The 13,859-nt window shown below is 41.9% G+C and overlaps 1 protein-coding gene across 1 annotated transcript in view; it reads left to right on the plus strand.

The window, feature by feature from the left end:
- asap2a (ArfGAP with SH3 domain, ankyrin repeat and PH domain 2a) overlaps window positions 1-13,859 on the plus strand; it is a 235,284-nt gene that overhangs the window by 173,275 nt on the left and 48,150 nt on the right. The window contains exons 12-13 of the mRNA XM_070884966.1: window positions 11,776-11,863; window positions 12,662-12,710. Coding sequence (XP_070741067.1) covers window positions 11,776-11,863; window positions 12,662-12,710 — 137 coding nt within the window. The remainder of the gene's footprint in view (window positions 1-11,775; window positions 11,864-12,661; window positions 12,711-13,859) is intronic.

Here is a 13,859-nt window from a genome sequence, read left to right on the forward strand (position 1 = left end):
TCAGACATGGTGCACTTCTGAGGTGTGAGACACGTACAGTTGCTCACATTTTCCACTGCAATTCAATTTAAAGATGAAGATACTACTTACACTCACTACTTGACCAACATCCTGCCATTTCTTCTTGCACTGGCTTCCAGATCTTGGGGTGTTGACTCCAGCAGAGAATTTTTCTGCAAAGAGGTTCCATCGTTTTCTCATTTCCTTGGGTGAGACTTTTGACGGACCACTCTTGCTGATATTCAACTCCAGCCATTTCTCCTCAATTACAGTCACTAACTTCTCCACTTCCTCATGGAGGAAATTCTTTGTTCTTGCTGCACGCTCTTGCGCCATTCGTCTATTGGACTCAAACGCAGGTAATGTTCAAAGATCACACTTACACCTCTCTTCCATCTATCCAGCACGCCTTTCCACTCTCTCAGCCACACAAAAATCAATATTCAGACCTTCCCTTTATATATGCTCCATAACCAATGATTCTGAGGATGCTCTCCCTTTAATTGGCCGATTGCCAAGCTTCCTGTTGCACTGCACATGCGTGCAAACTGAGCCGTCCATAGCGCATGCGCGCACGCTCAAACAGTAATGTGTGCCCCTGCCGGCACTGCACAAAACGCTGGGCCCAAGCCCCCCCCCTTGCCGGCCGCGCTTGCTCCCCCAGGCTCTGCAGCGCCACGCCGATGGATCCAGACGACAAGGGAGTGGCCAAATTCAAAGGTAAATTTTTGGTGCTTTTTTTCCACCACGAAGTCGACGCACCACACCGAACTACGCCGCTCTAAGCGGCTGGGGAAATTTGGGGCCAAAGAGTGGACACTCGGGAATGATATTGGAGAACGGTATTTGTGGACTGGATGCTAGCATGCATTGCTCCTAGGAAAGGAGGGGTAAAAATTATTTGTGGTCTAATTTAAATCAAAGTCTTTCAGTTGCTCATTTTGGAAATTACATCTTTGATTAATATATTCTGAAGCAAACATAGAAACAGAAAATAGGTGCAGGAGTAGGCCATTCGGCCCTTCGAGCCTGCACCACATCCAATATGATCATGGCTGATCATGCAACTTCAGTACCCCATTCCTGCTTTCTCTCCATACCCTTTGATCCTTTTAGCCGCAAGGGCCACATCCAACTCCCTTTTGAATATATCTAACGAACTGGCCTCAACAACTTTCCATGGTAGAGAATTCCACAGGTTCACAATTCTCTGTGAAGAAGTTTCTCCTCATCTCGGTCCTAAATGGCTTACCCCTTATCCTTAGATTGTGATCCCTGGTTCTGGACTTCCCCAACATCGGGAATATTCTTCCTGCATCTAACCTGTCCAATCCCGTCAGAATTTTATATGTTTCTATAAGATCCCCTCTCATTCTTCTAAATTCCAGTGAATATAAGCCTAGTCTATCCAGTCTTTCTTCATATGTCAGTCCCGCCATCCCGGGAATCAGTCTGGTGAACCTTTACTACACTCCCTCAATAGCAAGAATGTCCTTCCTCAGATTAGGAGACCAAAACTGTACACAATATTCAAGGTGTGGCCTCACCAAGGCCCTGTACAACTGCACCTATACTTAAATCCTCTTGCTATGAAGGCCAACATACCATTTGCCGCCTTCACCGCCTGCTGTACCTGCATGCCAACTTCCAATGACTGATATACCATGACACCCAGGTCTCGTTGCACCTCCCCTTTTCCTAATCTGTCACCAGATAGTATTCTGCCTTCCTTTTTTTGCCACCAAAGTGGATAATCTCACATTTATCTACATTATACTGCATCTGCCATGCATTTGCCCACCCACCTAACTTGTCCAAGTCACCCTGCAGCCTCTTGGCATCAGCCTCACAGCTCACACTGCCACCCAGCTTAGTGTCATCTGCAAACTTGGAGATATTACATTCAATTCCTTTGTTCAAATCATTAATGTATTTTGTAAATAGCTGGGGGCCCAGCACTGAACCTTGCGGTACTCAACTAGTCACTGCCTGCCATTCTGAAAAGGACCCATTTATTCCTACTCTTTGCTTCCTGTCTGCCAACCAGTTCTCTATCCACGTCAAAACATTATCCCCAATACCATGTGCTTTAATTTTGCACACCAATCTCTTGTGTGGGATCTTGTCAAAAGCCTTTTGAAAGTCCAAATACACCACATCCACTGGTTCTCCCTTGTCCACTCTACTAGTTACATCCTCAAAATATTCTCGAAGATTTGTCAAGCATGATTTTCCTTTGATAAATCCATGCTGACTTGGAACGATTCTGTCACTGCTTTCCAAATGCACTGCTATTACGTCTTTAATTGATTTTGCCAACATTTTCCCCACTACCGATGTCAGGCTAACCAGTCTCTAATTCACTGTTTTCTCTCTCCCTCCTTTTTTAAAAAGTGGGGTTACATTAGCTACCCTCCAATCCATAGGAACTGATCCGGAATCTATAGAATGTTGGAAAATGACCCACCAATGCATCCACTATTTCTAGGACCACTTCCTTAAATACTCTGGGATGCAGACTATCAAGCCCTGGGGTTTATCGGACTTCAATGCCATCAATTTCCCTAACACAATGTCCTGCCTAATAAGGATTTCCTTCAGTTCCTCCTCCTCGCTGGACCCTCGGTCCCCTAGTATTTCCGGAAGGTTATTTGTGTTTTCCTTAGTGAAGACAGAACCAAAGTATTTGTTCAATTGGTCTGCCATTTCTTTGTTCCCCATTATAAATTCACCTGATTCTGACTGCAAGGGACCTACATTTGTCTTCACTAATTGTTTTCTCTTCACATACCTATAGAAGCTTTTGCAGTCAATTTTTATGTTCCCTTCATGCTTACTCTCATACTCTATTTTCCCCATCCTAATTAAACCCTTTGTCCTCCTCTGCTGAATTCTAAATATCTCCCAGTCCTCAGGTTTGTTGCTTTTTCTGGCCAATTTATATGCCTCTTCCTTGGATTTAACACTATCCCTAATTTCCGTTATTAGCCACGGTTGAGCCACCTTCCCCGTTTTATTTTTACGCCAGACTGGGATGTACAATTGTTGAAGTTCATCCATGTGATCTTTAAATGTCTGCCATTGCCTATCCACCGTCAACCCTTTTATTATCATTCGCCAGTCTATCCGAGCCAATTCATGTCTTATACCATCAAAGTTACCTTTCTTTAAGTTCAGGACCCTAGTCTCTGAATTAACTGTGTCACTCTCCATCTTAATGAAGAATTCTACCATATTATGGTCACTCTTCCCCAAGGGGACTCTCACAACAAGATCGCCAATTAATCCTCTCTCATTACACAAGACCCAGTCTAAGATGGCCTGCTCTCCAGTTGGTTCATCGACATATAGGTCTGGAAAACCATCCCTTATACACTCCAGGAAATCCTCCTCCACCATATTGCTACCAGTTTGGTTAGTCCAATCTATATGTGATTAAAGTCACCCATGAAAACTGTTGTACCGTTATTGCACGCATCCCTAATTTCCTGTTTGATGTCATTCCCAACCTCACTACCATGCTTTGGTGGTCTGTACACAACTTCCACTAGCGTTTTCTGCCCTTTGGTGTTCCGCAGCTCCACCAATACAGATTCATAGAAACATAGAAAAATAGGTGCAGGAGTAGGCCATTTGGCCCTTCGAATCCACATCATCCAAGCTAATGTCCTTCCTTACTATTGCAGTTATCTCCTCTTTAACCAGCAATGCTACCCCACCTCCTTTTCCTTTGTCTTTCCTTCCTGATTATTGAATACCCCTGGATGTTGAGTTCCCAGCCTTGGTCACCCTAGAGCCATGTCTCCGTAATCCCAATTACATCATATCCGTTAACAGCTATCTGCGCAGTTAATTCATCCACCTTATTATGAATGCTGCTCGCATTGAGACACAGAGCCATCAGGCTTGGTTTTTTAACACTTTGTCCTTTTAGAATTATGTTGTAATGTGGCACTTTTTGATTTTTGCCTTTGATTTCTCTGCTCTCCACCTTTCCTTATCTTCTTTCTACCATTTGCTTCTGCCCCCATTTTACTTCCATCTGTCTCCCTGCATAGATTCCCATCCCCCTGCCATATTAGTTTAAACACTCCCCCTCCCCCAGGACATTGATTCCGGTCCTGCCCAGGTGCAGACCGTCCGGTTTGTACTGGTCCCACCTACCCCAGAACTGGTTCCAATGTCCCAGGAATTTGAAAGTATCGAATGGCTGCATCATGGAAATTGGACCCACTATCTCATTCACATATCTGAACTGAGTTTCCTATTTCCTGCTGTAAAAAGACTATAAAGAACAGTGTGCACCTCCTGAGAAAATCAGGAGGCAAGGCCTCCCAGACAATGTTTGCCTATTTGTGACTAGTTAAAGAAGGCCATTCATCATTATTGGCAGTCCCTCGAAATCAAGGAAGACTTGCTTCCACTCTAAAAGTGAGTTCTCAGGTGACTGTACAGTCCAATGCGGGAATTACAGTCTCTGTCACAGATGGGGCAGACAGTGGTTAAAGGAAAGGGTGGGTGCTGTATATGGTTTGCCTCATGCTCCTTCCGCTGTCTGCACTTGATTTCTGCATGCTCTCGGCGACGAGACTCGAGGTGCTCTTCCTCCATTTTGGGCAGTCTTGGGCCAGGGATTCCCCAGTGCCGGTGGGGATCTTGCACTTTATCACGGAGGCTTTGAGGGTGTCCTTGAAATGTTTCCTCTGCCCACCTGGGACTCGCTTGCCATGTAGGAGTTCCGAGTAGAACACTTGCTTAGGGAGTCTCGTGTCGGGCATGCGGACGATGTAGCCCGCCCAACAGAGCTGGTCAAGCGTGGTCAGTGCTTCAATGGTGATGTTGGTTATTATTAATCGTCTGAAAGTAGGTTGTGTGCCTGGTGTCTGGTCTGCAGAAGAATGACATTGGAAGAGGAGAAAATCCTTGAGGACGGGGAAAGGGAGTAACCCACAAGCGTGGAGGTCAAATTGTCCTCCAAGTAATTTGACTTCTAAATTGTGTATTCATTTTTGTTAGAATTGTGGCAGCACAATGCATTCTTGATAGTAAAGCATTTAGAGGTGATAAATTTGGAATTTGCTGCTATCCTATGTGAAGCATTATGTAGTTACAATAGTGAATGAGAGATCCAGAAAGATTTTAATTTTTAAATTAATAGTGTTGTGTTAGTTTGCTCGTTCTTCTCTTTTGCCAGAGATAAAATAAACCTCTGAGATTCAAAGAGCCTTCAGCTGAGCAGGTGGAACGATCCTAGCTGCAAAATATTCCTCAATTATTGGTATTGTCTCTCCATAATTAATGCGAGGTGCACTTGTATTAGGGTCAGATGAGCAAGGTCAGTTGTTCCCTCTAGATGGGAATGCTGAACTATTGTGAAGTACTTCTCATAGTCCAGTGGGAATTTATGAAAATGATTCATAAGAACATAAGAAATAGGAGTAGGCCATACGACCCCTCGAGCTTGCTCCGCCATTCAATAAGACCATGGCTGATCTGATCATGGACTCAGCTCCATTTCCCCGCCCGCTCCTCATAACCCCTTATCCCCTTATCGTTTAAGAAACTGTCTATTTCTGTCTTAAACTTATTCAATGTCCTGGCTTCCACAGCTTTCTGACCCAGCAAATTCCACAGATTTACAACCCTCAGAGAAGAAATTTCTCCTCATCTCTGTTTTAAATGGGCAGACCCTTATTCTAAGATCATGCCCTCTAGATGTAGTCTCCCCCATCAGTGGAAACATCCTCTCTGCATCCATCTTGTCAAGCTCCCTCATAATCTTATGCGTTTCGATAAGATCACCTCTCATTCTTCTGAATACCAATGAGTAGAGGCCCAACCTACTCAACCTTTCCTCATAAGTCAACCCCCTCGTCCCCGGAATCAACCTAGTGAACCTTCTCTGAACTGCCTCCAAAGCAAGTATATCCTTTCGTAAATATGGAAACCAAAACTGCACGCAGAACTCCAGGTGTGGCCTCACCAATACCTTATATAGCTGTAGCAAGACTTCCCTGCTTTTATACTCCATCCCCTTTGCAATAAAGGCCAAGATACCATTGGCCTTCCTGATCACTTGCTGTACCTGCATACTAACCTTTTGTGTTTCGTGCATAAGTACCCCCAGGTCCCGCTGTACTGCAGCACTTTGCAATCTTTTTCCAGTCATGGTAGATAGATTCAACCCTGACGCATCTTGTTCAGAAACTAATATTTTAACTACTAAGCTACTGAAATGTTGATGTTAAAAGTACCATTTTATTCGCAGTCCAGTGGTCAACACTTGGAACTTCAGGAAAATAATGTTTTCTTTCATTTTATTGCTCTGCTGCTCATGGCAGCCATGACATGTATGGGGAACACATGCCAAGAACTTCCTCTTTGGGGAGGTGCGTCTCATTTGGAACATTGTTACATTTTTGCTGGCTGATTCAGAGCCCTTGAATATCTGGGAGCAGGTTAATTGCCATTTCTCTTGACCAGAGATACTATGTGGCCTGTACAGACTAGCAGCTCATGATAAAATACATATATGCCCTAATTTAAAGAAAAAGATTACCGAAGGTTCCATCTTGTAATTTTAGAACAAAGTCTTCATCTAATTTTTTTAATACATTTTCTAATGTTGAAGTAGCTTGTATAATAAAAATAAAGCTTTTTGTAATATCAGTTTAGATTTATAATCTAATTAAACTTTCCCAGAAAAATTGGCTTTTACACATTGACACCAGCTATTCAATAGTTCATTGTTTCACTATTCATCAACTACCCGGAAGTTGGATTGTCACATTGTGGCGCTTGTTAGCTTATTTGAGTGTCCTCTTGAAATAGGGTCTGAATACTAAGGCAGTGGCTTTTGGAGGCAGTTGAATTAATTATTTCCTTGTGTTTTTGGAAAATTCTGTTCTCATTGTTTCAGCTTAACATTTGAATAATATGCTTTCTAGTTTTTCCCTTCATTATATTTCTGTATAATCATCCACCGATCAAGAGTATAGCCAGTGGTCCTATTTGGAGGTGAAAAAAATTATGAATTAGTTCAGCATTCTCTTTTTCTAGTGGAAAAGTATCTGCATTGATTTTCGCCGCCTTGGCCAAGATTGGAAAATTTTTGTGCGAGAACAAAGGGCATGTACTTGAAGAAAAATAGTGGTGCATCAATATGCTACACCAGTAGGTAGCCTGATACTTTACAGCACGATTTAGTTCTTGTACTATTCAATCTTTCAACTGTAATTTAAATAACTTCAATTTCTTGGCTCTATTTTATGAAGAAACCATTCTTATGCTTTTGTTTCTCAGTGAGGATCTCTATACTAGTTGTTGACACTTTTAGCAACTGGTTTAAAATTAATCAAAACTGTTTATGATATGGATCACCAGTTGCCATTAAGATTAATGCATTCGTTTGGATTCAAATGTTCATTGAAGCCTGTCTGACCTCAACCCAACTCAACATATCCTCCAAACAAAACAAAAGTCACTGATTCTATCTGTTACAGTTCTGGTTTCTTCCCAACACTTTTTCTTAAACTCGTGCTGAAATGTAAAAGTAAGTAAGCTTACTTTTGCTGTGAACTAAATTTTGATATGTTTGAGATATTTGTGACAGTGTGCTACAAGAGAAAGAACGAACTCTGCTACCATTGGGATATGCACCATATGCATCTTCACCTAGGCGAACAAAAGCATGGGCCTTGCACTAAACATCCGTAAGACAAAGGTCCTCCACCTACCTGACCCCACCTCACCACTGACCCCTGGTCATCAAAATCCACGGTGCGGCCTTGGACAACGTGGATCATTTTCCATACCTCGGGAACCTACTATCAGCAAGGGCAGACATCAACGACTAGGTCCAATACTGCTTCCAGTGTGCCAGCGCAGCCTACGGTCGCCTGAGGAAGAGTGTTTGAAGACCAGGACCTCAAATCTGGCACCAAGCTTATGATCTACAGGCAGTAGTGATACCCACCCTCCTATATGGCTCAGAGACGTTGACCTTATACAGCAGGCACCTCAAAGCGCTGGAGAAGTACCACCAGCGTTGTCTCCACAAGATCGTGCAAATCCCCTGGGAGAACAGACGCACCAACATCTGTGTTCTCGATCAGAAAAACATCCCCAGCATCGAAGCACTGACCACACTTGACCAGCTCCGATGGGCGGGCCACATCGTCCACATGCCCAACATGAGACTCCCAAAGCAAGCGCTCTACTCAGAACTCCTACACGGCAAGCGAGCCCCAGGTGGGCAGAGGAAACATTTCAAGGACACCCTCAAAGCCTCCTTGATAAAGTGCAACATCCCCACTGGCACCTGAGAATCCCTGGCCCAAGACTGTCCTAATTGGAGGAAGAGCATCAAGGAGGGCGCTGAGCACCTCGAGTCTCGTCGCCGAGAGCATGCAGAAACCAAATGCAGACAGCAGCAGGAGCGTGCGGAAAACCAGACTACCCACCCACACTTTACTTCAACCACTGTCTCCCACCTGTGACAGAGTGTGTAATTCCCGTCTTGAACTGTACAGTCACCTGAGAACCCACTTTTTGAGTGGAAGCAAGTCTTTCTCGATTTCGAGGGACTATGCTGATGATGCACCAAAATACAACTCGCTATGTGAGGAACGCTCGACCAGAAACCATGATGGATGCAAAATTGATTATTTTTTTATGTATATATAAATTGTTAGGCAAGGAGATAAATATTTGAAATAAAAAAATTTTACAGGATATTGGGAAAGGAGAGTGTAATGGAATTAACTGGCTAGACCTTTTAGAGATGGAATGAATGGCCCACTCTGCTGTAAAATTCTATGACCTTGATATTAACCCCTCTGCTCCTCCTCCTCACCCACCCATGACAGCTGCTGGGCAGGAAACCAAATGAAAAAAATTATAAAGAAGTCCTGGTGTTAAATTCGGCAGGAGCTCCACATCCCCGATTATGACAGGTTTCCCACGCGCTCCACATCCACGAGACCTATGATTCTGTAAGCAATCATTGCGGTATTTGAGTAATGTTGCCAAATTAGTGCTAATAAGGTACAGTTTTGTACTTCGGATCTGCCTTTAAAATTTCAATCATCAGTCTACCTGAAACATTCAATCATCTGGGAAAGAGTTCTGGAAAACTTTACCCTGTTCTCAAAGTCAAATTGAATAAAACTCCAAGTGTCTATCTAACCTTATATCCAACATTATAAATTTGAGAAGTTGCTTTCTATACCATTACTGTGTTCCCAAGAGTTTGATATATCATATAACTATCAGGAAAGACTGAACTGGCTAGGGCTCTTTTCCCTAGAAAAGAGAAGACTGTTTAAAATTATAAAGAGATTTGGTAGGGTCGACATAGAGATGTTGTTTCCACTTGGGATCATAAATTTGCTACCACATGGAATAGTTGAAGTGAATAGCATAGATCAATTTAAGGGGAAAACTAGATAAGTATATGTGGAGAAGGGTTAGATGAAGTAGGGTGGGAGGTGATTTGTGTGGGACATAAGCACCAGAATAGACTAGTTGGGCCGAATGGCCTGTTTCTGTACTGTAAATTCTATGTAACCGAGCTTGCTTACAGATATTAAAGGAAGGCTAGCAGATTAGCATATTTCAATACATGCAGAAGTAAAGAGTATGTATAAATATTTAATCATACAGAAACCTATGAGATTGACATGGTGGATGTGAGCTTGAAAGTCAGATATTATGAATATTTGCTTTTTTTTTTAAAGTGGAATTTAGAAGCAGGCACAACTTGACCGCTCTTGTGTATAATACAAATCAAGAGAAATGTTTCAACTTTGCAGGGCTTCTGTTCTTCATTAACAAGAGTATATTTTCTAGTCAAGTTATAAGTCAACGTATTTAAAAATATTTCTGATCGTGTGAATTATTTTCTAAATTATGTTCTGAATTTTGTGTCTTGTGCCTGTTATGTTTTCTTGGTTAATAATCAACAGATCCTTTTGTAAGTGAGACAGATGAGGAAACTTTTTCCCTGTGTAAGTTATTTTCCCATAAATAAGCTTCAAGCCTTGTTTGTGATATAGGGCAAAGTTGAATTGTGGGAAGAAATAAAAATTGAAACCTGATGGCTATACATTCATTATGATAAAAAGGCATAAAAAATATTTTTACTTGGTTCTTATAATCCTGAGTATAATGAACCTGAATATATGCCTCTTGTCACTAATTAACCAACCAGTGGAAACAATCTTCCATTATTGAACCTCAAAATTTTTCGGGCCGGATTTTTGGCTTTCGGGGTTTTTCGGCGAAAACGGCGGCGATATGTGAAAATGAACGTTTACGTTGCACTACCGTTTTTAGGCCGAACTTTCGGTCGGTAAAGGAAGTGTTGCACGATTATTCGCAATGCAAAACGCGAGTTTCGGCAACTTTAGTCCGTGGGCGTTTGCGCTGCGATAGAGGCCTGGGGGGTGGGGGGGGGGGGGGGGAGGAAATTGCAAAAAAACATTCCAAAAGCATTCACAAAACCCTTACCTAGAAAATCACTGAAAAAGAATTAAAAAATAAAAACTTTAACTTGCCTTTTTTGAAGGTTTTCATATTTGCCGCTGCTGGTAGGGTTGTATCGACAGTTTTGACCTGTCGGTATTCTGGGCGTGGCGTACGCTTCGGGAGAGTGCCGAAAGTACGACGGTAACGCCATCCGAGTCATTGCACGTCGGCGGTACTTGAAAGCACCACCGCAAACAGGTACCCGAGGATCCCGACCGGGTTTTTGCCGCAGAGGGTCAAATCGCAGCGAAAACCCGGTCGCAAACCTGCTGAAAATCCAGCCCTTCATATTTTGAAAACAATATATTTTGCTTGATTACAAACTAGATTTTGTCCTAAATTAATCACCCTTTACACAAGTAAAGAACTTTAGTATTGCAATTTGTTGCCTTGAGGACACTCGTTATTCAGAAAAGTTCAAAGCTTTTGAATCTTTTCCCTGCTTTTGGAATCGAGGACAAAAATGGCATTGATCGAATTATGACAGCTAGGTGAGCTGCGTGTAGTTTCTTGTGCCAGTGAGATTAATGCAGTTGGATGCAAAATTATATTTGAATGGTAAATAAAATATCATTTACTGTTTGAAACTGTCTCTTCCTTTTTTTTATAATATCATGCTTTTAGTTAAAAGAGGACAAAGTCGTCTAAGTATTACAAACTAATTACTCGAGACTATCCTTTATTAAAACATGTTGACTGAAATATGCCCAATTTTGCTCATTCATGGCAGTATCTTCATGTAATTCTTGATGCAGCAAATCTGCTTTGGAAAAAGCTGCTAGTGCATTAATTTTAACATTGATCTACTGTTACTCGACTTGCTCCTTCAGCCGTGCTTTTGGTTCAGTATGGGCTATGAATTTCTTCATGACTGCTGTGATCAACTAGTATAGTCAACTTGTGCAAGTCAAGCTCAGTTTTTCCTCTACCAATATGGACAGTGTGACATTGGGGACAATTTTAATATAACCTGCCCGTCGGGAAACTGATGGCATCAGGTGCGATGCTGGTTTTGCACCTTCCCCGATTTTGCTCTCCATTGGAATTAATGGATAGTAATATTAGGCGGTGTGTAAAACAGGAATTCTTTTGATTGTATAACATGGAAGGTTTGTTGCTTGCACTTCATATAATAAAGGACCGTCACTTGCAGTGCCGGTGCAGTAGTTGACAGTTGCATGCAACACTTGAGTTAGTTCTATCAAAATTTCCTCTGAATGCTTTTAATTGTTTCTGCTTTTCTCATAGGTTAACAGACCACCAGCAAAGCTCAATCTACTTACGTGTCAGGTGAAAGCAAATCCTGAAGAGAGAAAATGTTTTGATCTCATATCACGTATGTTTTTTTTAAAATCATTGAATTACTTGTGCATCAGGTCCCAGGAAAATACCTCCATAGATGGGGACTTAATTTAAGGGATGTTCACAAGCTGTGCAAAACTATAGCTATTTAGTAAATAATAGAAATATAAATGTGCATAAATCTACTATAAATTTGATTAAAACATGAAGGGATATAATTTCCTCTAATATTGTTTGAAGATTTTTATGTTTAAAAAAAATTAAGGGAAACATCTTTAACTACATATTTTACTACCGTAAAATATTCAAATCCTAGTCGATTTCCCATGGTGATACTCAGCGTCGAGATCAAATGCAATATTCAGATCAAACAGGCTCAGAAATCAGAGAGTTACAAGACCCAAAGAGTGGAGTGGAAAGGGGTGAGGATGAAGATGGGGAAAGAGGAGGAGGAGGTGGAATTAGGAAGAGTATGGGGAGAGGAAGGATGAAGGCGAAGGAGAATTTGAGGGATGGGGTAACAACGCTGGGAAACTACTTGGGCGGGAGGAGGTCATGGCAGAAAACTCGTTCCCGGGGAAGGGGATACATTTTGAGACATTTTCTACATTAATATTGCTTATAAATGCAAGTTTGTTTGGGAAAATGTTGAGAGATTTTATAATGAAGAATTTCCATAAGATTGAATTGAATGAAATATTTTAAGGAAACCTGAAATTCTTCTTTAGAATTTTCTGTTAATGTCACAAAGTCTGTCTTTTGGGATTTTGCAACACTTTACTTCTCGTGGTCTGAATTTTAAATTTGTAATGCATCTTTTATCCATGTATAGATGACAGAACATACCATTTTCAAGTGGATGATGAACAGGAATGCCTAGTGTAAGTTTTAAAACTGCTACTGTATAATGCTTAAGCAGACTTGCTCAATAACAGTGGCTCTGTAGCAAAGAATTATTTATGTTATGGAAACAGAATAGGTTACCATGTCTTCTGGATTAGTCTGACTGGTGACAAACACTTTTAAACTGATGATGTTGTTGAGCTATAAATCACTAATTAAAATAAAAAAAATGCAACAATTGTTATGATCTGAATGAAGCAAGAAGGATGGGCCCCTTGACAATAACTGGCTAGTTCAAACCTGCGTCTGTCTTGCTCAAAATGGGCCATCTTGGATACTTTGTGAATTGTCCTGGTACCAAAAGTGAAGGGGCCACTTATTCTGTCATTTCCAGGATTGTTTCAAATTCACTTTATTGGGATGACCTTCTGTCTATACCAGTATTTGTGATCTGGGTTCAAATGAGATTTTTTTCCCCCAAAGAAGTTAGCATATAATGTGAGTAACATGAAAATGAGCAGAAACTGAGTTGTAAAAGGAGGTAGAAATCTCTACTCCCATGTAATTATTTCTTCTATAACTGAACTGAGCCTTAAGCAACAACCTAACTCCGGAGCAGTAAAGCAGCATTACAGACGCCTCAAGGCTGAGGTCCAAAAAAAACCCGGGACCTAAAGAACAGGTGATGGATGGAGAAAAAACAGGAGATACACAGTTGGCCGACAGCCATGATGATGTGCAAGGATTCTTCATCGCAGTCAAGACCACCTACGGTCCAAACACCCAAGGCCCCACCCCACTGCTGGCCAAGAACGGGGAAACACTCATCAAAGACACCAAGGCAGTCAGGACCTGCTGGAAGGAGCATTTTTAAGATCTCCTCAACCAAGACTCTGCCTTTGACTCGAGCGTTCTCGACTCCATCCCGCAGATGCTACTCACCACTACCTCAGTAAAACCCCAAAACTGCTTGAGGTAGAAAAAGCTATAAGACAGCTTAAGAACAACAAGGCTTCGGGAGCAGATGGAATCCCTGCTGAGGCACTGAAGTATGAAGTATGGCGGAGAGGCACTACTGGTGTGAACACATGACCTAGTCTCTCTCCTCTGGAGGGAGGAGAGCATGCCGGGAGATCTGAGATGCAGTGGTCGTGACCATCTTTAAAAAAGGGGACAAGTCCGACTGC

Source organism: Pristiophorus japonicus, chromosome 7 (assembly GCF_044704955.1).
Source record: "Pristiophorus japonicus isolate sPriJap1 chromosome 7, sPriJap1.hap1, whole genome shotgun sequence".
In the NCBI taxonomy this organism is placed as follows: Eukaryota; Metazoa; Chordata; class Chondrichthyes; family Pristiophoridae; genus Pristiophorus; species Pristiophorus japonicus.